Raw genomic sequence first — 27,104 nt, 5'->3', positions numbered from 1 at the left:
GGTTTCTGCTCATCTGTTTACAGTTGTGGACAACAAACCTAGAAGATGATTGTGCTTTGCCACTGAAAATGTAAGGAGGATGAGAACCCTCCGGACGGGATAAGAACATTTGAGTGTGTCAGATTTTCAAGAGGTTGAAACGGGGCTTATACTTGTTATCTAGCTACCAAGTTTGTCAACATTGGTTTAAATTGACGCTGTAGGCTACGTGGCTATTTAGCTAGCCAACTAACGTTACTAGCTAGCTAGTAACTGACCAGTGATATCTGACTATAGTTAGCTAGCTCGCTACTCGAAACTGTGAGCCAGTGCTACCTATCCATCTAGCCAACTAGCTATATCGGTTCCTTCAAACTGTTAACGCAATTTTTTGTGACAGTAACGTCGTTAGGTAGCGACGTTAGTTAGCATACTACACAGTCTGGCACTGAGAGCTTGCTAGAAAAGTGTAGCTATCAGATTTTCCAGACTAGACAAGACAACGTTAGCTAGCATATGTTATTTAATAGCTCTTGAATAGTGACATGCATGTACTTCAATCTTTAGCTAACAAGTCATAACGTCACATTAAGCTCGGGGCACCTGCATGACAGGTGTCTCCGGCCGGGCTCCGAAGAGGAGCTGAGCTGGCTATTAATTTCCCACCGTGTGGCATTGAAATCAAAAGAACCAGCCCCATGACCACACATTGGGTGTGAATGAGGGCGCAACATCAGGACAGAATGTCTCTCCTGCTGATCGTCTTACTAGCACTTCTCCTGCTCCTGATACTATCTGTTCTACTCTTCAGGTAAGAAAACATGCCTTAACATGGTGGAAGAACACTTTCACATAATATTCCTGTCCTATATAGCTTTCTTCTATTGCTAGAACAACTCTTGCCTATTCATAAAATAGTGCAGCTGTCCCCTTTTCCGAAAGTATCTATGCATACCTTTTAATTTTCATAAAATAGTGCAGCTGTCCCCTTTTCCGAAAGTATCTATGCATACCTTTTAATTTGGAATACCTGACTCTGAAAATCACTATTCATGTGACTTGATAAATGGAGAGAACCCACTAAATGTTGTAATGGGAGTGACTTGGGCTATCAGACAACTGAACTGCTGAAGCTTTGCTGCAAGAGTTGGCTAGAACAATGCCCTGTCTTTGTGCACAAACACAAGTGCCAGCCTGTCCTTTGATGGAACTCAATATGACAGGCAAGCACACAGCTCTGTTGATGGAGAAGTGAGAGACAAGATTAGTCATCGTTGATAGGTGGCACACTAATGATGGTAGCATCCCAAAATGACACCCTATTCCCTATGTAGTGCACTCCTTTTGACCCATATCAAAATAAGTGCACTATGTAGGAAATAGTGCCATGTGGGACGCAGATGATAAGTGACTGTTCCATGTATAATTTCTTTATGACCGGTGACATTATAAAATCAGTTGACATGGTATGTTCTCTCTGCTTGTTTTCAGATGGTTCATATGCAGCCTGGCGGTACGGTTCTTCCACAACACACTGAACGCTGAGCTGAAGATCAAATCAGTGGGGCTTTTTTCAGTGTGTGGAATCAGTATCCAGTTTCAGCCCCAGCACACACTGGTAGGTGACACCGCTAAGAGGCTTTGTACACGACATTTACGCAGAGAGTGTGGCTTATGAAATGAAATTTATGGATGAGCATCTTTCCGATACATATCTAGCTAGGTACATGTGCTTCGATACCATACAGGAACGATACGTTTTAGTTTGAAACGATTCGGTTTGATTAGAGAACGAATCGATGCGATTTGGTTCGATGCGTTACGATTCAACGTATTAACATTAGTTGCATAAACACATTCATTTTCCATTCTAAATTCAAATCTGCTGCTGATGGGTGTAGATGGGTGACAAAAAATATATATTTATTCCATTTTGCATTCAGGATGTAACACAACAAAATGTGGAATAAATCAAGAGGTATGAATACTTTCTGAAGGAACTCACTGTATAGCACAATTTTGGATTTCACCTCCATCTCATAATCGAATGGTTTTGACCGTTTACGGAGTGATCTTCTCTTCTCGCTTCGGCCATGCAGTGCACCTCGCAAAAGTGATTGCTTCCCTTGTTATGAAATTATCAACTTTACCCTGTATATGTAAAAATACACTGATTTGTTTAAAGCAAAACTATTGCTGATGGTGAACCTGAACAATAAAATGTATTGTAAGCCCTATTCAGCAGGCAGTGGTGGTCAGTGCCGTTTAAGATGAGGGAGGACGATTCTTTTTTTTATGAGCATGGCCTTATTTCTATTACAGCATATTGTATGACTGTCATTCATATTCCATTCACCCAGTTCAATGTAACATCGATAGGTTTAGGCTACTACATGATACTATAATTTTTGCGGTTGCTACAACCTAACCTATGAATGAAAGTTTACAGCGTAGGTGCACATGTCGAGACAAAATGTAGAGTAATCAAGGTGACAGACATTGACATATTCAATACCACCTTGCACACTTGCCTGCATCTAGCTGATCTAAGATGTAATCATTAGTCCAGCAGTTGCAAACAAGAGTTTCTATTGGAACAATTAAAGTATGTTTATCACCGTTTTGTTCCGTTTGCTTCTGCCTAAGAAACAACACACACAAACAGCATGATTACTTTGCTCGTTGTAGCCTACATCGTTGTTACCATATTAGCTAATATCATAGTCAACATAGCTACTGGAACTAACGCGTTAGTAAACAGTCCCCTGTAGCTCAGTTGGTAGAGCATGGCGCTTGCAACGCCAGGGTTGTGGGTTCGTTTCCCACGGGGGGCAGTATGAAAATGAATGCACTCAGTAACTAAGTCACTCTGGATAAGAGCGTCTGCTAAATGACTAAAATGTAAATGTAAAATGTAAACCCGCTACAATCATGCAGTACATTGTACAGTCAGCAAACAGTTTAGCAGTTACATCGGCCGGCCCCGGTAGCAATACATTTATAAAACAAAAAGCTTACCTTGACTTGGAAGTGTTCCAGTGTTGGATAGCCATTGCCAGCTAGCTAACATATGATCCCTCTCTGTTTGAGCTGGGTGTTTTGAGTAGGCTAAACTAGCTAGCTGCATTCGCTAAGTAAGTGAAAGTGGGAAAAAAAATACAACGAAATATAGCTAGCTCTCTCTCTCGCTTCTTCATTTTTGAATAAATTAATTTGTTCAAAACTATTCAACTATTGTCTTTCTCGCTCTCTGAGTCAAGTACTCACCACATTTTATGCACTGCAGTGCTAGCTAGCTGTAGCTTATACTTTCAGTACTAGATTTAATTCTCTGATCCTTTAATTGGGTGGACAACATGTTAGTTCATGTTGCAAGCGCTCTGATAGGTTGGAGGACGTCCTCCGGAAGTTGTCATAATTACTATGGAAGTCTATGGAAGGGGGTGTGACCCATGAGCCTCCTAGGTTTTGTACTGAAGTCAATGTACCCAGAGGAGGACTGAAACTAGCTATCCTCCGGCTACACCATGGTGCTACCCTACAGAGTGCTGTTGAGGCTACTGTAGACATTCATTACAAAATAATGTTTTTTAATCAATTATTTGGTGATGTGAATATATTTAGTATAGTTTTATCTAAACATTTTATCTAAAAAATCCTTCATCCTCTGAGGAGCCTCCACTGTCAGCAGGTATAGCCAGATGAGCGTTGTCACTTTAATAACTCTACCTACAAGTACATATTACATTTACATTTTAGTCATTTAGTAGACGCTCTTATCCAGAGCGACTTACAGATAGTGAGTGCATAAATTTTTTCATACTGGCCCCCCGTGGGAAACGAACCCACAACCCTGGCGTTGCAAGCGCCATGCTCTACCATTACTCGACTAACCTGTGCCCCCGCACTTTGACTCGGTACCGGTACCCCCTGTATATATCCTCGCTATTGTTATTTTTACTGCTGCTCTTTAATTATTTGTTACTTTTATTTCCTATTATTTTAGATTGTATTTTTTTGATTATTTTTTGGGGAATTCTTTCTTAACTGCATTGTTGGTTAAAGGCTTGTAAGTAAGCATTTCACTGTAAGGTCTACACCTGTTGTATTCGGCGCATGTGACAAATAAAATTCTCTGGTAGTTTACTATTATTCAGGTAAAACACTATTTTCAACAGCGCATAGATAACAATAATCTAGCGAATTACTTAGGTAATAAACTAATAAAGACTATCACTCAAGCCATTTTAGCATTTGAATGCCAAAGGTGACACACAGATGTGCAAGATCAGGAACAGGCCACCTACCCAGTGTTCCCAACAATTTTTCAGTGAGAATCGCTATTGGCTCCTTCATTTGTCGCTAGATTACGTTTTGCCGTTACCGCGAGGACTTCACAGCTCCAATTTGCCTTGCTGCGGCACAGATGCGGTCGCCCTCTCCAGCCCCCCCCCCCCCCCCCCCCCCCCCCCCCAGCTAAATTGGCAACACCGTGCCTACCTCACGTTGTTCAACGTGCGAAGCTGGGCACAGTTCTCAGTTTGACAAGGCTACTGATATTGCCTGGGGTTGTTCGGCATGCAAAATCACTTGCAGATCAATGACTCACAGATCAATGACTCAACACAGTTACATGCAGTTGACGCTTAAGGAGCGGAAGCATCAGTTGTCACAATATGAGAGGTATTTTCGGAAGGTAGAAGAAATGTAATATGAGCAAAACATTTTTGTGAACCGGCGATTTGTAACGTTTGTATCGATTTTCTGACTGCTGCATGGTACATTTGGATCGGTTTGGGGTCCGTGTACTGATGCACTTGCATTTTAAACATTTGAATCTGGGACCGATGCATCTCCCCGAATTGTTACATCCCTAGAAATAATTTTTCTCTGTTTTCATTGGGAAGGGTATTTATTTGTGTATTGTCTCTAAGTCACACAATGTAGATTAAACACTTTTTCAACTCGTAAGACTACAATTGAGTTGTAAAACAGGTGCATTTCTCCTTGTTTTTATTGCAGGAAATAGACAGGATATGGATTTCAAGCAAACTTTTAAACCAGAACCTGCCGTGAGTGTTTTAAAGACATGTTTATACAATCTTATACCCTCATAATATCTCATAACTTAATTGCATATCTCTCAGGCATCTTGGCCTTTAAGGGAAAGGGCCTGTGAATCATTCAACAATACAAGGTTTTGAACTCTGGGTTTTTTTCACAGGAGGTGCCTGGCGTTGTGTGTGGGCGAGACCAGAGTGAGAGTGGATCTGCAGCAGCCTCTAAGACCTCGGGCGCCTAAGAGCCGTGATGGAGGAGAGTCAGGGAAGGTTCCCCTTAGCCCCGCAGCCCTGCGGTTCCTCTCCCAGGTAGGGACCAACACGCATCTGTTCACATAAGAATGCTACTCATTAAATTATTCATGAAAAACAGTGCTCTCAGCTCACTTAACTGCCGTCTCTCTGCTCTCAGTTGCTGTCCTTCCATATTGACTCCATCAACGTGATGGTGCTAAACCTAGCCCTGTCAGAGTCTCTATGGCACATGACCACCTCAAGTATCGACCTACTGCTCGACCACCAGGGCAAAAGGTTTTAAACCTCCACACACTCTAACTTCATCTAAACAGATCATGCTTTTTAGCTTAGCCTGACTATTTAAATGTTCATAACAATTTCTCAAACTTTCATAACAGGTTGGCCTGGGACTTTTCTGTGGGGCAGCTAAGCAGTAAAGTGCTTAAAAGCAGTCGATTAGTAAGTGGAGTTTCTTCCCATATAAACATAGCAATCTTTTGCTTGTGTCTCTTTAAAGAAGAGTTACTACACAATGTATTTCACTGCATTGTCCAAACTCACTGCTCAGCAGGATACATGTCTGGCGGAGGTGTCCCTGAGCCTGGTGCTGTCTGGGGATGTCAGCCTGCCAGAGGTGCGTCCAGGTCGACTGGCCCTGTGTGTGAGAACACTGCTGGCTGAGCTGCACGAGGGCCTGTTTCTCAGTCAGCTACTGCTTCCACCAATTCCTCTGGCGAGCATTCTCTCTGCAGACGGTGAGAAAGTGCAAAGGGTTGTGTCCCAATGGCACCCTATTCCCTATATAGTGCACTACTTTTAACAAGGATGGCACCCTATTCCCTTCATAGTCCACTACTTTAGGGAAAAGTGTGTCATTTGAGACGCAGACGTGGTGTTGTTGTATGGCTGTTGTGAGGTGATATTGAGAACCATTCGGCGATGCATTATTCACAACCATTTCTCTCTGTTGTCATTTTGTTCTAGAATGTGAAAAGGACGAGTATATCCAGACTGAAGCAGTGGACCAGTTTCATCAGCTGGTGCCCCAGAAGGTCAACATGGAGTTTGAGAATACTAGTATAACCCTGTCCATGCACAGCCAGAAAAGGTGAGTCATAGGGCACAGAGTTAGTATGAATCATATTTTTTGTTTTTGTTATTACAAAAAAAGGCACACTGTCATTTTGTTCTTCCTCTGACTGTATATCTGAATCATCCAGACACTTGAACTGGACCCTAAAGTCTCTAAAGGTGGGATACGGACGTGAGGACGAGCAGCTGCCCCTCAGGAGCTTCACCCCTGAGATGAGCTTCCCTCAGAGCAGCCTGGAGCTACTTCTGGAGGGTGAGTGGAGAGCTGGGCACTGGGCACCAGAAAGATGTGCGTCTCAAATGACAATCTATTCCCTACATGGTGCACTATATAGGGAATAGGTTGCCGTTTAGGATGTAGCCATAGAGGAGGGAAAGGGAGGGTCTGGGAGGGAGGAAAATAACCATTCCTTGTTTTTGTATCAACAGATGGGCTTCTCCTCTCCCAGAGCAGACAGAGAATCCTTTGCCTTAACACCCTCAGGACTGTCCTGCAGGTGAGTGGTGTGCTTCGGATTTGATTGATACGGTTACTAGTTTTCATAGTTGCACTGCATCATCAAAGCTCTTTGCAAATATGCTTGACATTTGACCTCTTGTAAGAAATAAGTTTGATCTGAAGTCTCTTGCTCATCTCCCACTCATGCCCCAGGTGACATCAGTGGACATTTCAGGGTCAGTCACAGTCAACACCTGCATCATCCACTACCGTCACCAGGAGTTCTCCCATTGGCTAGACCTGTTTCCATGGAAACAGCTTATTCATAGGAAAGCAGCTCATAGAAAGAGGTATGAGCATTTTCAACTGACAAACCAGGCAGGAGAATGTCAAGCACACCAGTTGATTGCTTGAAACGGATGTAAAGACGATATCCAACAACATACATTACTAACCTGGCCCTATAGCATGGTTTCTTTTGATTTTGAGCCCAACTGAAAACAACTAACACTCTAATCTTCTCCTGTCTTCATCCTCATGTTTCTGTTGTATCTGGTGGTATATTGTGGTGTGGTGTGTAGTCCAGTGGAGTATTTGCATACCCTCCCGTCCTACAGGAACTTCCCCCACCTGGACGCCCCAGTGATGATCGGCTCCTCGGTGTCCAATGTCAACGTGTCTGTCCAGCTGGGAGACACTCCTCCCTTTGCCCTGGGCTTCATCTCAGTCAGCACAGGTACAACACACATACTCACACAGGGCATGGTCAAAATATACTCCCGTTGCATTAAAGGTCAAGAATATGTTGTTGTGGGAACACAAAGTTTAGTCTTGCCTGGAGAGGAATGACAGGAATGCTAATGGACAGCAGTGGGTATTTTTCTTCAGTTCATTCTGCTTTCAACATTGCAGCAGTTTCAGGAGATGAATCATGGTACTTGACGTGCTGTAGCTGTTGAATCAACCCTTTCCAAACATAACATGCCCTGATAGATTAGATTAGTCATCATAAGTGTTTTTGTAAGGCACAGTTAGCTTTTGCCACTCTGTAACATATTAAATACAATTACTTTATTCCTGTATATATGGGAATTAAATGCAATATCCTTTTACACCACGGGAATCATCACACACCTATACATAGTGAGTAGAGTTAGAGTTGCATCCCAAAATGTAGTAATGTGATTTGTGATTTTCAGTAGATCTAAATATGTAATGTATAATGTAGAGATGCAGCACCTCCTGGACATCAGCACAAACGCAGAGAGCCTCAAGTTCCAGAATGTTCACCGCCGCCTCTCTCTGTCCCTGGACCACTTCTGGTGGAGGGTGGGCCAGGGCTCCCACATCCAGCAGGCACCCCACCCCCCTGGCAAACACGTGTGGGGGGAAGCACTCATCCTGGACTCCCTTACACTGCAGGTAACGCAGGCATACAACAAGGTAGGCAATAGCTATTTAGGGTTACTCACTAACTACTACTCCCTATGGTTTCCCCTGGGTTCCAATGATGTGATGAAGAACATCAGAATCAGGCTACAGGAAATCATTTTCTGAAATTACACTCTATTCATAAATCATTGAAATTGACCATCCTCTAAACTAATACCCTACTTTCCCTCATTTCCTGTATTGACCTGATGATCACAGCCATGATTAGTATTTGACTAATACTACACCAGACATTGTTGTCTTTGCTGTCCCTGTCTCCCCAGGGGAGCTTCAACAAGCCCCAGAGTGAGTCCAGTAGCCATTCTGAGAGTGTGAGTGTGGAGTCCAGTCTGAAGGGCCTACAGCTGGAGGTGTCAGAGACCTGTGCCCTGTGCCTGTCCCGCCTACTGGCCCTCTGTAACCTGGACAACGGCAGGAAGCTGGAGGCCTCGGAGCAGCCAGATGTGGTGCCTGTACCTGCCCTTGTTGATGGGATAACCTCCCCCAGTCAGGGTGCCTTTTATTTTAAGATTGAGTGTAACCTGGAGGATGTCAATGTGTTCACACTCTCCAATGTAGCAGGTAAGTTAAAGGGGAAGTGTTATTTAGGGTGCGTCCCAAATGGCACCCATCTCCTATATAGTTCACTACTTTTGACCAGAGCCCTATGGCCCCTGGTCAAAATTAGTGCACTATATAGGGAATAGGGTGCCATTTTGGATGGATCCTTAATCTCCATCTCTGACAAGGCCTACATTCTGTATGGTAACTGGCTCCTGTGTGGTGTTAGGAGCCGTGTCTTTGCGGGTGGACACAGTGAAGGCCCAAGGCTCGGCGGAAAGCTCCACAGTGTCTGTCCAGGGTGTGTGTCTGTCTGTAGTGAAGGCTCTCACAGAGACCATGGAGCCCTGCTGTCCCTCAGCCCAAACCCCCAACCCTGTCCTCAGCCTCTCCACCCTGGCCATCTGCTACCACGTCACCACCGGGAACGTGGAGGTAGGTTACAGTTACTCATCCTGCCGTCAGTCCGTCAGGCCTATTCCTTCTTCTTGATTGACAGTGTTATTCAGATAAGTTCACGTGCATTGTCCTCTTCCCTTGTGCAGGTCCAGTGTCAAGAGGAGCTGGCAGTGCAATGGACGCCGTCAGACCACATGTTTTTGTATCACCACGCGACAGAGAGCCAGGGTTGCTGGGATACTCTGTGTGACTCTCTAGGCCTGACAGAGAAAAGAGAGGACAATAGTTTAGCAGATTCATCAGAGTGTGGATCTACTAAGACTTCTCCAGCCCACAGTAGGGTCAAAGACCTGTCTGTGCGTGTAGAACTGGGCAGAACCCGCTTCACAGCCCAGGTGACGGAGCTCAACTACCTCCTGCTGCACACAGACGCCCTGTCCCTCTCCACACACTCCGGCTCCATGAACGTCCGCTCGCCACACATGTTTCTCAACTTCGACGGCAACGACATATTCTCCTTCAAGGACCTGGAAGTCCAGACGCACCCTGATCAGGCCCTGGACCAACGCCACTTCTTCCCCTTCCTCTCCACCCGACACAACCGTGCCTGGGTGTTCACCTGCCCCTGCCTAGCTGTGGAGTTTCCCTACCAGTACAACTTCTCCAACACCTTTGACAAGTTCATCAGCGTTCAGAAGTGGCTCAAGTCCCTGCACAGCAGCCCCAGCCAGACCGCAGACCCCCAGCGTCTGCCCCCAGACCTGGTCTTCAAGATCAGCCAGTTCTCCTTCGTCTTCCTGGACGATGTGTTTGAGATCAAGCTGAGGGACAACTATGAGCTGATGAAGGACGAGAGCAAGGAGAGCTCCAAGAGGCTCCAGCTGCTGGACAAGAAGGTGGCTGACCTACGAAAGCAGCACGGAGAACTGTTGCCCGCCAGGAAGATAGAAGAGCTATATACGTCTCTGGAGCGCAAACACATAGAGATCTACATCCAGCGCTCCCGTCGCCTCTACTCCAACACGCCCATGAGGAAGTCTCTGCTGACCTGGACGGTGTCCGACTTGGAGCTGGTGGCTCTGGCCGACCAGTCCCTCCACGGGCTGGAACGCGTCCGCGAGCAGCTGAGGGACATCGACGGAGTCAGCCCCTTCCCCAGAGATGGACTCCCCCTGGTGGTCCAGTGGTGCCGGGCAGTCAAGTTCAACCTCACTGCCTTCCTGGGTGAGTGATGGGATTATGTCCCAAATGGTGCCCTATTGCCTTTTTATAGTCCACTACATTTGACCATACCTTAATTATTTCTATGAATATTGATAATATTATATTTATACTTAATTATTTCTCCCCCTGTGCCAGTGAGAATCCGGGACTATCCTCGTTACTTGTTTGAGATCCGAGACTGGGAGCTGTCAGGCCGCCTGATCGGGACAGAGCAGGACGGGCAGGGCCGGGCTCGCCGCAGGCAGACAGTGCCACTAGGCCAGCCATGGGGAGATGTAACTGTCTACAGGAACATGCCACCACTCAAGTTCTACTGCGATTTCAAATGTGAGTCAAGTGTTTCAATGAAGCGCGATCCTCTATTTTTGTGATGAACATTTGTGTTTATTTTCAACAATAGACACATAGCGGTCAATCACATAACTTTATATGAATCTGGATTTGTTAGTTTAATGTAGTGTTATCTAATCTCTAAACATATACTGCCAGTTGTGCTAATTCAACTTATTTTCCCATCTCCTCTTCTCTCCATGCAGCCAATATATCCTTGTACACTATAGTGTGGGGGCCTTGCTGGGACCCAGCCTGGACCCTGATTGGCCAGGTGGTTGATCTGCTGACTAAACCCACGGTTGACCCCTCCCCTCCTCTGGCCTGGTGGGACAAGAGTCGTCTGCTGGTACATGGACGCTGGATCATGGACATAGAACAGGCCAACCTCCATCAGCTGGCCACAGAGGTTAACACACAGTCTGATCAACACTTCTTAGCCACTTACTGTCTCTGGAAAATGTGTTGGCCTGAGAATTAGGATTAGCAGCAATTGTGTTTGACATAATTTTGCTATTTTGTAGGACCCCTATAACACTACAGAGAACATGCACTGGGAATGGATCAAAGTAAACTATGAGTGGAACCCTGGGCAGTTTGTCTTCAAAGGTGACATGGATGTCAATGTCAGGACAGCCTCCAAGTAGGTGGCAGACCGAAATCTGGCTTTCAAATATCAGAGAGATACTGGAACCAGCTTCACCTGTGAAACATTTAGAATTTCATGTTTTGGGAAATTGTTCAGAATTAGTGATTTTTGTTGTTGCTTTCTTTTCTTTTTTTTTTGTTCTTCTCAGGTATGACGACATCTGTTTCCTGCACCTGCCAAATCTGTGCATGACCCTTGACCTCCAGTGGCTTTGTCATGGCAACCCCCATGACCATCACGCTGTAATGCTCTGCTGTGCAGAGAACGTAGCTGATGTGACCTCAGGACAACCTCACGACTCCTTCAGAGCCTTCCGCTCAGAGAACCTCAACCTCTCCATCACCATGGACCTCAACCAACACTGTGGCACAGGTGAGGCGATTGTCCGGTTACCTTAGTCAAATAAGTAATGTAGGTAATAGTGTCATTTGGGACACAGTGTACACTTGTTAAATCAAGTGTATGTATTTAGCTTGGATGCAATAGTCAAGACGAATAATCAAACAATCATTAGCTCTGATGTTGACTGTCTCTTTATTTCTGTCTCTCAGAGCCGTGCCAGCCCAGAATCCTCCTGTACAGCAGTACCCTGCGCTGGATGCAGAACTTCTGGGCCACCTGGACCAGCGTTTCCAGACCCATCTGCAGAGGCAAGCTCTTCCACAGCCTCAGGCCCATACGAAAGAAGCTGGGCCAGCACTACAAACAGATGTCCTATACAGCAGCCTTTCCTCAACTACAAGTGAGTAAATCACCAACACTATGGGTGTGTCCCAAATGGCACCCTATTTCCTTTATAGTGCAATAGTTTGACCAGTAGTAGTGCACTATATAGGGAATAGGGTGCTATTTGGGACTCATCCACTCACTGCTAATGTTCAGCCTACATCCCAAGAACAAAGCAGACAAAGCTTTGTCAATATAGGATAAAATTGTAATTTTAAAGACATCAGTCTTTCTGCTTATATGATCTCTTATTACTGATTCCATGTTTTCAGAGAGCACTGTCCCTTGCATGTTCTTTTTACCTCCTATGAGCGCTAACATTTGAGATTTGACCTTTGACCTTGTGTCTCCTGCCCAGGTGCATTACTGGGCCTCTTTCGCTCAGCAGAGGGGCATCCAGGTGGAGTGCAGCAAAGGCCACGTCTTCACCAGAGGGGCTCAGAGACTCATCCCACAGGGTAAGAAGAGGGGGCACAACACAATGGTCTTATTGGTATTTATTTTATTGGTTGCATCTCAAATGACAGCCTGCCTGTTGGTCTAACCCCGAATGTGTGTGTGTCGTCTGTCTCCCTGTCCTGTCCGTCTGTCCGTTCTCTCAGCGGGCACGGTGATGAGGAGGCTGATCTCAGAGTGGAACGTGACCCAGATGGTGTCGGAGTTGTCCCTGATGACGGTGCACCTCATGGCCTCCACCTGGGATGAGACGGCCGACCACCAGATCAATGCCCAGGTGAAGAAGACCCACCTGCTCGGCCTGTCCTCCCTCAGTTACCAGCGCCAGAGCAACCGCATGGAGGAGGTAAGACAACGGGTGGGGATGGTAGACACCCCAAAGTTGATGGCACAGGTTGCGTCTCCATTTGCACCCTATTCACTATGTCGTTCACTGCTTTTGACCAGGGCCAATAGGGCGCAAGTTGGGACTCACACAGTAGCTTCTTAACCATTGTAGTGAGATTTAAATTAATTATATTTGTTCTGGCTCTGTGTCTCAACCCTTGATTTGTAGTTCTCCAGTCAAAAGGTGTAGCTAGATCTCTTTTAAAAACGTGAAGCATATTAATGGTGTTTCTCATTGTGACAGGAGGTGAACCCAAAAGATGAGGCGAATGCCCCCTACACCCACAAGCTGTGCCTGGTTGACCTGCGAGCCTCCTGGACCACCACTAACAGGAACATAGCGTTCGGTCTGTACGACGGCTACAAGAAGGCAGCCGTTCTCAAGAGGAACCTCTCCACAGAGGCTCTGAAGGGCCTGAGGATAGACACTACACTGCAAGCTGCCAAGAAGCACAAGCGCTCTTTGTCCAACTACTCCGCCGGCCCCAGCACAGCCCCCTCCACCTCAACCATGCCCAGCACCAGCCGCCCTGAGAAGAGCCATCACGAAGGTAGGATGTTTCCCCTGGAGTAACTGAAGTGCAACCTAACTTATTGTGAATGAATGCTATTTTATATGATTTTCTTTTTAAATATATATTTTTCAGAGCTTTACAGATTTTATTGAACAGATTGTGAAAGAGGATGACAGTGGGGGAAGGCCGCCAGGCCGGTTTCGAACCCATGTCAACACTGTAGATACACTATACATGTGGACACCCCTTTAAATGAGTGGTTTCGGCTATTTCAGCCACACTGTTGCTGACAGGTGTATAGAATCAAGCACACCACCATGTAATCTCCATAGACAAACATTGGCAGTAGAATGGTCTTACTGAAGAGCTCAGTGACTTTCAACGTGGCACCGTCATAGGATGCCACCTTTCCAACAAGTCAGTTTGTCAAATTTCTGCCCTGCTAGAGCTGCCCCGGTCAACTGTAAGTGCTGTTATTGTGAAGTGGAAACGTCTAGGAGCAACAACAGCTCAGCCGCGAAGTGGTAGGCAACACAAGCTCACAGAACGGGACCGCTGAAGCGTGTAGCGTGTAAAAATTGTCTGTCCTTGGTTGCAACACTCACTACCGAGTTCCAAACTGCCTCTGGAAGCAACTTCAACACAATAACTGTTCGTCGGGAGCTTCATGAAATGGGTTTGCATGGCCGAGCAGCCGCACACAAGCCTAAAATCACCATGCGCAATGCCAAGCATCGGCTGGAGTGGTGTAAAGCTCGCCGCCATTGGTCTCTGGAGCAGTGGAAACGCTTTCTCTTGAGTGATGAATCACGCTTCACCATCTGGCAGTCCGACAGGAGACTCTGGGTTTGGCGGATGCTCGAAGAACGCTACCAGCCCCAATGCATAGTGCCAACTGTAAAGTTTGGTGGAGGAGGAATAATGGTCTGGGGTTGCTTTTCATGGTTCGGTCTAGGCCCCTTAGTTTCAGTGAAGGGAAATCTTAACGCTACAGCATACAATGACATTCTAGACGATTCTGTGCTTCCAACTTTGTGGCAACAGTTTGGGGAAGGGCCTTTCCTGTTTCAGCATGACAATGCCCCTGTGCACAAAGCGAACTCCATACAGAAATGGTTTGTTGAGATCGGTATTGGAAGAACTTGACTGGCCTGCACAGAGCCCTGACCTCAACCTCATCGAACGCCTTTGGGATGAATTGGAACGCCGACTGCGAGCCAAGCCTAATCGCCCAACATCAGTGCCCAACCTCCCTAATGCTCTTGTGGCTGAATGGAAGCAGGTCCCAGCAGCTATGTTCCAACATCTAGTGGAAAGCCTTCCCAGAAGAGGATGCTGTTATAGCAGCAAAGGGGGGACCAACTCCATATTAATGCCCGTGATTTTGGAATGAGATGTTCGACGAGCAGGTGTCCACATACTTTTGGTCATGAAGTGTATGTATGCCAGAGGCTGCAACATTACTGCTAGACCAGCCAGTCCACATGAAGGGTCTTTCAATATGAGAATTTACTGACTCTGTTTCTTCAATTTCCTTCCTCCTCTCTGCAGGGACGTCCATGCTGCAGAAGCTGATTGAGGAGACTGATAAGTTTGTGGTGTTCTCAGAGGAGGACTCTGGTGTGAGTGATCAGCTGTGTGGCATCGCTGCCTGCCAGACAGACGACGTCTACAACCGCAACTGGTTCATCGAGCTGGTCAACTGTCAGGTACAACGGACCACTAGTCTGGGAGTTTAGGTTCATGGCAAATCAGATTACGATTGTAAAGCGCGGTGGGCCAGGCAAATCAGATTAAGATTGTAAAGCGCGGTGGGCCAATCACACTTTTATTTGCCCCCAAAGGTAACAATTATGTTTGCTAACAGGACCTTAATGGACATAGACAAATATTGAAGGAATGTTCTGCGTTTCAATCTTTTCGGATCCTTAGCAATACAGAAAACCAAATCCTTAGCAATACAGAAAACAGAATCCTTAGCAATACAGAAAACCGAATCCTTAGCAATACAGAAAACAGAACTTGTTCTATTTTTAGCAACTTCTAATTTAAAATGTTCTGCCAGTCATTTATTTAGCATGTGACACTCCAGTCTCCAGGGTTATAATCCTGCCCTGCTGTCTGTCTGTAGATGATGCTGCGTGGCACAGAGACGGCTGGCTGCGTGCTGGTGTCTGCTGCCAAGGCCCAGCTGCTGCAGTGTGAGCACCACCCGGCCTGGTACAGCGACACCCTCAAGCAGAAGACAACCTGGACTTGTCTGCTGGATGGCATGCAGTACTTTGCCACCATGGAGCCCAACCCCTCAGAACAGGAGGACTGGCAGCTGTGGCTTGAGGTGGGCCATTGAAACCATTATTAACAGGGTCTTAAAAAATTTCCTGGTTGCTAAAATTCTAATAGTTCGCCTAATTTCAGTTTGTGACAAAGCAAGCAAGTACATTTACATTTTACATTTTAGCTATTTAACAGACGCTCTTATCCACGTGTGTGCATACATTTTCATACTGGCCCCCCGTGGGATACGAACCCACAACCCTGGCGTTGCAAGTGCCATGCTCTACCAACTGAGCTACAGGGGACTATTATTGTGTAGATAATCATTGTACCATCTAAACCATTGTGAAATATCTTTTCCATAACCAAAAATATTGTATTTTCAGCTGTTTGGAGCTGGTGTAAAAAAAAAGAAAAAAAAGAAGTCAGACACAAAAACGAAACTTAAGAAAAGGAAGCATAGAAATAGTGCACATAGAACAAACTACCGCTTCTTAGACTTGCTTTCTATGAGAGTGACAGATCTATAACTCTCATATTTTATGTGAATTTGGTCGGGTCGGCCAAAAAGTTACATTGCAGCTTTAACAAGAACTACCATAAATGATCATCTGAAGCATTGAATGGTGATGTGTTGTGCATGGCTCATGGCTTACATTCAGGCTCAAGTCCAAGTTGCATAACAGAGAGTGGATTTATGCAGTTAGCCGTTCAGGGTGCTGTCACAGCTTTGACCGTGTGTCTTTGCCTTGGTTGTGCATGGTGCGTCTGCAGGTGAAAAACATTGAGGAGCACAGGCAGCGTCACCTGGACTCAGTGCTGGAGCTGATGGAGAGTGGCCAGGCTGTTGGAGGCATGGTCAGCACCACCACAGGTACTGCTGCTCCTCACACATACTCTACTTCATAGAATGCACTATGTTTAAACCCTGGCCCTACAAAGCTGAACATCTCATCTTGATTTGAATCTTTCCTTAAAGGGGAATTCCTCATATTCATTATCTCCAGCACCATGCCAGTGTCTACATATGTGTAAACTGCACATTTCTATGTTCTATAGTTAAAAAGGTCCTAAGAAAGTACCACGATGATAATTAAAATTAGGTTAAGTGGTGGAATTACCCTTTTAACTTGTGTCAAGGTAAATGTAACACTTCCTCTCTGTGAATCCAGACTGGAACCAGCCGGCCCAGGTGAATGACACCCAGCAGGTCCAGCGTATCATCTCTCGTTGCAGCTGTCGCATGTACTACATCGGCTACAGCCACGACATCGACCCTGAGCTGGCCACGCAGATCAAACCCCCAGAGCTACGGCGCAACGAGAAGGAAGACCTTCTGAAAAAACAAGCTGGTAAGCCAACCCATAGAGCTCATATATGCACTGTTTTATATCATATTTTTAAAAAATTCCCTGAATTTAATCATGTTGTTTGGATGCTAAAATCCATTCTAATGTTCTACTTTATTTTGTGAGGCAACTGACATCCTCAAATACAATGTCAGAACATGCTGACAATCTTGCTGTGTTGTTATTGAGTGTAAAGGCTTGAGCCCTTCAACTTGGTGTCTTCCCCCCCACTGCACTCTCAGGGGCTGTGGACACCTTCACCCTCATTCACCATGACCTGGAGATCTCCACCAACCCTGTGCAGTATGCTATGATCCTGGACATCGTCAACAACCTACTGCTGCACGTTGAGCCCAAACGCAAGGTAACGAGATGCCTCAACATCATCTGACTAGGCAGTGTTTTGTCCTATAGCATTTGCAACTGTATACGGGGAGAATCCTAACTTCCACTTAAATTTAATGTTCACTTAGTCATGCATTGAGCTCAATGGGAGCCTAAGTGAACATTTTACTCGAGTGGAAGTTCGGATTCACCCCTACTGTATGATAGCTGAAGTCTCTGCACTGTACAAGTCCCTCATGCGTCCCAAATGGCATGATATTCCCTATGTAGTGCATTACTTTTGACCAGGGCTCTAAATAGGAAAAAGAGGGAATAGGGTGCCATTTGGGATGCCTCCTGTCTTACCCTCTGACCATGTTGTGTGTGGGGGGTCTGTCCCCAGGAGCACAGTGAGAAGAAGCAGCGAGTGCGTTTCCAGCTGGAGATCTCCAGTAACCCAGAGGAGCAGCGCAGCAGCATTCTACACCTGCAGGAGGCCGTCAGGCAGCACGTGGCCCAGATCAGACGCTTGGAGAAACAGATCTACTCCAATATCAGGGTGAGCCATTGGACAGACTGACACACACTCTGGCTGATTTCAGCACTGTTACTTGTGAGGTGAAAACCAAAGGTGAAGGTAATTCCTCTGGGAGGGACAATGGTTGTATTCAATCTAGTTTACTTTATTTCAATTATAATCTAGAGGGGGAATAAAACACATCCCTGAGTTATGAACCCCAAAGCACTGAAATATCTACTTGGTAAGTGTGTATTTGACCTGTGTGGTGTGTGACCTCCCCCAGGCCCAGCCTGAGGAGCTGAGAGGAGATGAGCTGTCAGAGATCAACGTGAGGCTGCAGAACCAGCTCAACCAGGAGAAGACTGACATGCAGATGAAGAGTGAGGAGCTCAACATCCTCATCAGGTCAGCCCAACACCGCCACACACACACCATTCAATGCCTAGTCAAACTACCCAACACTGCCACACACACCATCTTTTCAATGCCTAGGAAAACTACTCGGCCAACCATGGGAAGTTCTGAGATACTTCCTAAGATTACTGACTCATCCTATCCTGTGTTCTTCCCTGTATGTCTCTCTCTGCTCCCAGATGTTTTAAAGACTTCCAGCTGCAGAGGGCCAATAAGCTGGAGCTGCGTAAGCCCCCGGAGGACGTGAGTGTGGTTCGCAGGACAGAGATCTGCTTTGCCCAGGCCCGCTGGTGTCTCACTGAGGAGGATGGACAGCTGGGCATCGCTGAGCTGGAGCTGCAGAGGTTCATGTACAGCAAGGTGGGTGGGCAAGGGGCAGGGAGGACACTGCTGCTCTGTCCTAGGGGCAGGGAGGACACTGCTGCTCTGTCCTAGGGGCAGGGAGGACACTGCTGCTCTGTCCTAGGGGCAGGGAGGACACTGCTGCTCTGTCCTAGGGGCAGGGAGGACACTGCTGCTCTGTCCTAGGGGCAGGGAGGACACTGCTGCTCTGTCCTAGGGGCAGGGAGGACACTGCTGCTCTGTCCTAGGGGCAGGGAGGACACTGCTGCTCTGTCCTAACAAGGAGATGACCCTAACTCTTTTGATACTGTGCTTCGGCTAGAGAGCTGGGCCCATATTCACAGAAAGTCTCAGATTAGGAGTGCTGAAATAAGATCAGTTTTGCCTTTTAGATAATAATGAATAAGATTATATGGATAGGGGGTACCTGATCCTACATTAGTACTCCTACTCTGAGATGCTTTATGAATGCGAGCCCTGATGTTGACGCTAAACATCTGTTAAACTGTCTCCTCCCACAGCTGAACAAGTCAGACGACACAGCAGAGCATCTCCTGGAACTGGGCTGGTTCACCATGAACAACCTGCTCCCCAACGCTGCATACAAGGTTAGGAAATAGTGCTCATCTCTGATCTTTTCTTTGGTAAGGGCAGTCTGTAGCTCAATCCGTGTATCCTTTGGATACATTTTTACAGCCAGTAGAGCTATGCATCTGTGGAGCTTACAAATATTGCCTCTAAAGGGGATCTCTGATAGGACAAGTCTTTTCTGTTGAGTCTTTGCAATCTTTTGTCAGAAACAATAAGTTTCCATCTCCTGCTGTTACTGATCCAATGATTCCAGGTCATGTTGCACCCAACATGTTGTGCTCACAAAGACCTCTAAAGCAGTGTTTGCTTGTGTTGATAACTCTACTTGGTTTCCTCTGTGCAGCACGTGAGGGTATGTATGGGGCTGGTACAGTAACTGGGAGTTCATGTCACTGTTGTTGACGCCATACTGCTCAATCATCCAGTCAGCATCACTGAAATCACCCTCAGAATATTATGAATGTGTCCCAAATGGCACCCTATTCCCTATATAGTGCACTACTTTTGACCAGAGTCCTATGGCCCTTGGTCAATAGGAGTGCATTATTCATGGGATAGGGTACCATTTGGGACACAGACTTTGTTATTCAGCATTGCATGTCCACCATGGGACTGGCTCACTCCAACGCCCACCTCCACAGTCCCTCCTCTTATTGCGTGCTCCTCATTGCATTTGCACCGTCATCTGAATGCTGTACGGTACCATGCCTTACGTCGCTGTGTGAGTCGTGTTTGTTTTCCAAATGTTTTCCTGTTCAAATGGGAGGAAAAATCCATATAGCTGTGAATTGATTCATTTATCCCCCTGATCACCATTGATGCTATATGGACACATTTCAATTTTGTTGTATTGTCTTTACAGAATATACTGTATTCTGAATTAAATTGGTTTCCCAAATTACATAAAAATATTTTTGGGTTGCTTCATGAATCAGCGGTTAGGAGCATGGCATTATTCCAGTGATTATTTTGGCTGCGTCCCGAATGACTCCCTATATAGTGCACTACTTTTGGTGCCATTTGGGATGCAGCCTCTGTGTTGTGACTTTTAACTTCATGAAAGCTGTCTCCTAGGTGGTGTTGCGTCCTCAGAGCCCGTGTCAGTCCGGCCGGCAGTTTGGCCTGCGCATCTTCAGTAAGGTCCGGCCCCCAGTGGGAGGCATCTCAGTCAAGGAGCACTTTGAGGTGAGGAAGCATGTGATCATAACATTAGAGCTGTGATAATGTGTGTGATCATAACATTGAAGATGTCATAACATATGTTATCATAACATTGAAGATGTCTTAACATGTGATCATAACATTTAATTATGAAAGCATTGGGAGCATACAGGTAGACATGTTTCTCTGTTGTAATGTGTTTGTGCCACCAGGTGAACGTGGTTCCTCTCACCATCCAGCTCATGTACCAGTTCTTCAAAAGGATGATGGGATTCTTCTTCCCAGGAAGGAACGTGGAGGAGGAGGAAGTTGCTGATGAGGAGGACAAGTCCCGAATGGTCACTACTGGTATGTATTGCGTCTACCTGCTAGCATCCTGTCCAGGGGGCTTACATCAAGTTACAGAAACATGTATGTATTGCCTCTACCTGCTAGCATCCTGTCCAGGGGGCTTACATCAAGCTACAGAAACAGAAGATAGGTGCCTGCCATATGGACCATTCTGACTCGGACAAGGCTTACTTACTTACCAGCTATTGATGTGCAACAGTTATACTTTACTATATACGTTCACTTTCCCTCAAGTCTCCAACCATCCTCTACATGTTGACCAGCCTGAAATCCACACCTCTCTCCACCCAACCAATCAATATTAGTTTCCATTGTCTTTGCAAGCTCTTCATCATGTGTGGTATTGGATTGCTAGTTGCTGTGTCACCCCTGGTGGCTATTAAAAGCCAGGGTCTACTGTGATCCTGAGGGCTGTGTGAGAAGGTGCATCCCACATGGCACCCTATTCCCTACATAGTGCATTATGGGCCCTGGTCAAAAGTAGTGCACTATAAAGGGGATAGGGTGCCCTATTGGACATTTTGGAGAGCTGCAGGAGTATAGGTTGTGGACTGTAGAGTGGTGGAGTCATTGAGGCCATGCTGCTGATGATGCTGCTGTCTTTCTTGTACTCACATCCACACTTGTTTTTCTTCCTGGCACTGGTTCTGCTGATTGCGGCTATTTCAAAGAAGGGTGTATAACTTAAATTACTGTATGTGGTTGTTTTTCCTACTAAACTTAGTTGAATGCACTGACTTGTATGTCGCTCTGGATAAGAGTGTCTGCTAAATGACTAATGTAAATTGTATCTCAGGCATGCCTGTCATCAAGCCTCGGCAGCTCTCGGAGGACACCATGGGGGTCATGGGCCCCAGCAAAGGCGTCACCCAGGGCTTGAACCGCACCTCTGGGGTCAGGAGGTCCTTCCGTAAGGCTGTTGAGGTATTTGTTGTGTTTTTGTTAAATTAGAAATGAGAAAAGATTCATCTTTATGTGTTGATGTATCCCCAAATGTTCATACTGCCATACTACTTTGACACCCAGCTACATCTGCTGGGGGAATTGGCTCGTTGTTTTCACAAGCACTTCCCAACTTTCTCGTTATATTACTTTTGACCAGAGCTCTGTGATGAGTATTAGGGTGCCATTTCAGACGCAGCCTTAGATCTTCCGTACTGTATTGAAACTGAAGTATGTCTTATTTATTTCCCTACCTAGCATCCTGTAGATGACATTGACAAGATGAAGGAGAGAGCAGCCATGAATAACTCCTTCATCTACATCAAGATCCCCCAGGTTCCCCTGTGTGTCAGCTATAAGGTAGGTATCGCCATGTGCTGAAATTAAGGGTAGCACATTTTCCAGAAATCCCGGTTGGATGATTCCCGGATTTCCTGCTTATTCCCTTCTGATTCCAGGAATCTTCCAACCGGGATTTCTGGGAATGTACCGGAAGTTGTCTGGATTTTGCAGCTAGCTAAAGTACAACAGGACTCAATGCTTTGATTCAAGACAGTTATTGATTCTATATACATGTTGGTGTGTCAGTGAGTTCATAAATAAATATTCCCCTCGAAGGGAGATGTTTAATCTCACTCAGCCATTATTAGGTAAAGAGAAATGTCATCATGATTCTGTGTTTAACCCACACCAGGTCACATGCTTTGTTCGCAGACTGAAAAAAATACCTCAACATCTGGTGTGTTGTCATGTGTTTTATCCGATTTGTATATGTAAACCTTCTCACACTGTTGGCGTGTTTGTGACTTGGACGTCATTTTTTATCCCACTCCGATTTTCAATTTCATGTTTTTAAGGATTTGCAAAATAATCGTTATTTTCCAATGACAGCATTATCTTGCCTTCCAGATTACATAATGCTTGGTATTATCAACCATGGTGTTTCAATCCCTTTTCATAGCTGACTTGAGTAAATGTTTAAAAAATCTAAATGTTTAATATTGAAAATGTAATATTCGTTTATGAATTAAGCAGGAGATCAATGAACCCACACAGACATGTCATGAAGGCATGATTATTGTAGAATTGTATGAACAACTCTTGTACTTTTTAACTCCCAGACAATGTTTCATTATGTATTTTGTGCTTGTGTCCACATAGGGAGAGAAAAGCAGTGTTGACTGGAAGGATCTGAACCTTGTTCTGCCTTGTCTGGAGTACCACAACAACACGTGGACCTGGCTGGACTTTGCCATGGCTGTGAAGAGGGACAGCAGGAAAGCACTGGTAGCACAGGTACTGCACTGAACCCTGTCCCGCTTATTACTAACCCAACCATTGTGGGGTAAAGTTCCCCTAGATACAGATCTAGGATCAGCCTCCCCTTCCCCTTGACCATTAGTGGGGAAAATGCCAAACTAACCCAGGGTCAGCATGTAGGGGCAACTTCATCCTACTCCGTACTGCACAGAACCTTGGCCCCTCCCATTACCAACACAGTCATGCCCTACAGTAGCAGTTTGATGGCAAAAATGGCACTTCTACCATCATTACATTTTACATTTTAGTCATTTAGCAGACGCTCTTATCCAGAGCGACTTACAGTTAGTGAATACATATTTTTTTTATACTGGCCCCCCGTGGGAATCGAACCCACAACCCTGGCGTTGCAAACGCCATGCTCTATCAACTGAGCTACATCCCTGCCGGCCATTCCCTCCCCTACCCTGGACGACGCTGGGCCAATTGTGCGCCGCCCATGAGTCTCCCGGTCGCGGCCGGCTGCGACAGAGCCTGGATTCGAACCAGGATCTCTAGTGGCACAGTTTGCACTGCGATGCAGTGCCTTAGACCACTGCGCCACTCAGGAGTACACGTACATCATGATGTTCCAAGCTGCCAAAATGCCAATCCCTGCTTAAAGCTATTTTTATATGTCACAATATAGAACTATGTATAGTTGACTTTAGTCATATGTCCTATATATTTCTCACGTTTTCCTTTTCCCATCCATAGATGATTAAGGAGTTCTTGAACCATATGTTATTTCATATTTTCTGAAATTACCTATGGGGAAAAAAACTAGTATTTAGTCAGCCACCAATTGTGCAAGTTCTCCCACTTAAAAATGATTTTTTATGAATTTATTTGGAAATTATGGTGGAAAATAAGTATTTGGTCAATAACAAAAGTTTCTCAATACTTTGTTATATACCCTTTGTTGGCAATGACACAGGTCAAATGTTTTCTGTAAGTCTTCACAAGGTTTTCACACACTGTTGCTGGTATTTTGGCCCATTCCTCCATGCAGATCTCCTCTAGAGCAGTGATGTTTTGGGGCTGTCGCTGGGCAACACGGACTTTCAACTCCCTCCAAAGATTTTCTATGGGGTTGAGATCTGGAGACTGGCTAGGCCACTCCAGGACCTTGAAATGCTTCTTATGAAGCCACTCCTTCGTTGCCCGGGCGGTGTGTTTGGGATCATTGTCATGCTGAAAGACCCAGCCACGTTTCATCTTCAATGCCCTTGCTGATGGAAGGAGGTTTTCACTCAAAATCTCACGATACATGGCCCCATTCATTATTTCCTTTACACGGATCAGTCGTCCTGGTCCCTTTGCAGAAAAACAGCCCCAAAGCATGATGTTTCCACCCCCATGCTTCACAGTAGGTATGGTGTTATTTGGATGCAACTCAGCATTCTTTGTCCTCCAAACACGACGAGTTGAGTTTTTACCAAAAAGTTCTATTTTGGTTTCATCTGACCATATGACATTCTCCCAATCCTCTTCTGGATCATCCAAATGCACTCTAGCAAATTTCAGACGGGCCTGGACATGTACTGGCTTAAGCAGGGGGACACGTCTGGCACTGCAGGATTTGAGTCCCTGGCGGCGTAGTGTGTTACTGATGGTAGGCTTTGTTACTTTGGTCCCAGCTCTCTGCAGGTCATTCACTAGGTCCCCCCGTGTGGTTCTGGGATTTTTGCTCACCGTTCTTGTGATCATTTTGACCCCACGGGGTGAGATCTTGCGTGGAGCCCCAGATCGAGGGAGATTATCAGTGGTCTTTGTATGTCTTCCATTTCCTAATAATTGCTCCCACAGTTGATTTCTTCAAACCAAGCTGCTTACCTATTGCAGATTCAGTCTTCCCAGCCTGGTGCAGGTCTACAATTTTGTTTCTGGTGTCCTTTGACAGCTCTTTGGTCTTGGCCATAGTGGAGTTTGGAGTGTGACTGTTTGAGGTTGTGGACCGGTGTCTTTTTATACTGATAACAAGTTCAAACAGGTGCCATTAATACAGGTAACGAGTGGAGGACAGAGGAGCCTCTTAAAGAAGAAGTTACAGGTCTGTGAGAGCCAGAAATCTTGTTGTTTGTAGGTGACCAAATACTTATTTTCCACCATAATTTGCAAATAAATTCATTAAAAATCCTACAATGTGATTTTCTGGATTTTTTTTTCTCAATTTGTCTTTCATAGTTGACGTGTACCTATGATGAAAATTACAGGCCTCTCATCTTTTTAAGTGGGAGAACTTGCACAATTGGTGGCTGACTAAATACTTATTTTCCCCACTGTATGTTTCCTCCCCCTCCCTCTCTGTGTAGATGATAAAGGAGAAGCTGCGTCTGAAGCCGGCGTCGGGCTCTGACTCTCGGGGCAAGGTGTTTGAGGGGAAGTCCGACAGTAGCATGCAGCAGCAGGAGGAGGATGAGAAGGCCCGACTCCTCATCGGTCTCAGCAGCTCAGACAAGAGCTCCAGCAAGAAGAGCATCTTCAGCCGACGCAAGTGACCCATAGGCCTACCTACACTCACGCTGAACCAGTACTGTACTGGACCACTGCGCTCTAGTCTATGGTAGTGTCCCAAATGGCACCCTATACCCTACATAGTGAACTACTTTCGACCAGGGCCCTATGGTTCCTGGTCAGAAGTAGTGCACTGTATAGGGTGCCATTTTGGGATGCAGGCTATGGCAGCTACAGTAGCACAATGTATTTTCTAGTGTATTGTCTGATGACACTTGACCTGGTCAAATACTGTATGCTCTGGTGTGGAGATGGAGGTAGCAGGTCATTATGGGGAACAGAGACTGATAATAAAACAGTGCCAAGGACTGACCCTGACACGCCCTGTTCTTTATTACCTGTGAGGTCTTGGGACTAACACAGTATGTTCTAGACCGGGGGGGGGGGGGGGCAAGCCATGTCCGGCCAGCAAGCCACGTCCGGCCCGCCAGCCAATTAAATATGGCCCCCAATGGCGGAAATTATTATTTTAGGTTAAACTACTCCAGGCCACATTTGAACGTATAAAACTATATAGAAAGTATGTAAGAATTATAATGGACCTATATATTTTCAAATAACTGCCCTTTTTCTGGCCCGCAAATGTATTTTGACTAAAATAATCTGCGGCCCCTAGTTGAATATCGAAATCCAGATTTGGCTTTCGAGCGTAAAACTTTGCCCTGTTCTAGACAGAGGAGGTCTGCCACCAGCCTAGGGGAACACACCATCTTTCTCTGTGAACTGCTGTCTAATGAAGCATGTATTTTCATGTATGACCAGGGCTCGTATTCAATGTGTCTCAGAGTAGGGGTGCTGATCTAGGATCATATCCCCTCCTGTCCATATAATTGTATTTGTTATGATCTAAAAGTCACAACTGATCCTAGATCAGTACTCGTATTATATGGATATGGGGCCCACTTCTCTGCTAAAAACAAATACCAGGGTCTTATTGACCAAATGTGTCTTTTTCTTTTTTTTTCGTGCCGTACAGTAAACATTTCATTTTCATTCAATGCATCATGGTCCTGAACTTTCAGAATGAGCAGCCTATACTAGTTGCATTAATAGCATGACTGGGGTGATGGCTATTTTTTGAGTTTCACTGTCTGCTCATTTCCCCTGTAAATCAGTTAGAACATTTCATAGTTTATATGTTGACTATGGATGTGTCTCAAATGGCACCGGATTCCCTATATGGTTCACTACTTTAGGGGATAGGTTGCCAAAGTAGTGCACTATATAGGGGATAGGATGCCATTTTAAGATGCAACTAATGTGACTTGTTTCCTGCTGGTTCAGGAATACTGTATCCTCAAGCAAATGTAAATCAGGTAGATTGTAAAACATTTTCATCTCAAATGAAAGCACCTTGACAACCATAGAAATGCTGTCTGTTGCAACAGTTAGAAAAGCCTGATTCACTAGTACTGTAATGATATATATATTCTAGCCTTATGCTTTTATTATAGTGTTGGGATTTTACTCAAGTCTGTATGATACTGTCACACTGACTGGAAAGTGCATCCCTGTAAAAGAACACAAACATA

General features: G+C 45.5%; 1 protein-coding gene across 1 annotated transcript; it reads left to right on the top strand.

Annotated features, from left to right (window-relative positions):
• On the top strand, positions 1 to 27,104 carry LOC311106124 (bridge-like lipid transfer protein family member 2). The gene is made up of 39 exons (XM_084148440.1): positions 1 to 790; positions 1,471 to 1,597; positions 5,002 to 5,051; positions 5,204 to 5,348; positions 5,452 to 5,570; positions 5,675 to 5,735; positions 5,848 to 6,031; positions 6,261 to 6,384; positions 6,497 to 6,621; positions 6,798 to 6,865; positions 7,021 to 7,157; positions 7,425 to 7,543; positions 8,036 to 8,250; positions 8,523 to 8,820; positions 9,029 to 9,234; positions 9,345 to 10,422; positions 10,558 to 10,749; positions 10,959 to 11,161; positions 11,277 to 11,395; positions 11,550 to 11,773; positions 11,953 to 12,143; positions 12,486 to 12,585; positions 12,730 to 12,929; positions 13,215 to 13,521; positions 15,037 to 15,194; positions 15,617 to 15,823; positions 16,537 to 16,636; positions 16,935 to 17,114; positions 17,354 to 17,475; positions 17,839 to 17,994; positions 18,239 to 18,360; positions 18,549 to 18,729; positions 19,233 to 19,319; positions 20,377 to 20,487; positions 20,676 to 20,811; positions 21,611 to 21,738; positions 22,015 to 22,116; positions 22,918 to 23,052; positions 25,371 to 27,104. Exons 1-39 carry the CDS (start codon positions 699 to 701, stop codon positions 25,554 to 25,556), a joined length of 6,795 nt encoding a protein of 2,264 aa, XP_084004566.1. The 5' UTR covers positions 1 to 698; the 3' UTR covers positions 25,557 to 27,104.

This window comes from Coregonus lavaretus (genome assembly GCF_964263955.1).
Source record: "Coregonus lavaretus genome assembly, chromosome: 30".
Taxonomy (NCBI): Eukaryota; Metazoa; Chordata; class Actinopteri; order Salmoniformes; family Salmonidae; genus Coregonus; species Coregonus lavaretus.
This window is presented reverse-complemented; position numbering and strand designations above follow the sequence as displayed.

Coding starts and splice junctions, on each gene's coding strand:
- LOC311106124 (XM_084148440.1), top strand. CDS start 699: ATGAGGGCGCAACATCAGGACAGAATGTCTCTCCTGCTGATCGTCTTA. Junction 10,750..10,958: donor GTTCTACTGCGATTTCAAAT/GTGAGTCAAGTG, acceptor CTCTCCATGCAG/CCAATATATCCTTGTACACT. Junction 11,774..11,952: donor CAACCAACACTGTGGCACAG/GTGAGGCGATTG, acceptor TCTGTCTCTCAG/AGCCGTGCCAGCCCAGAATC.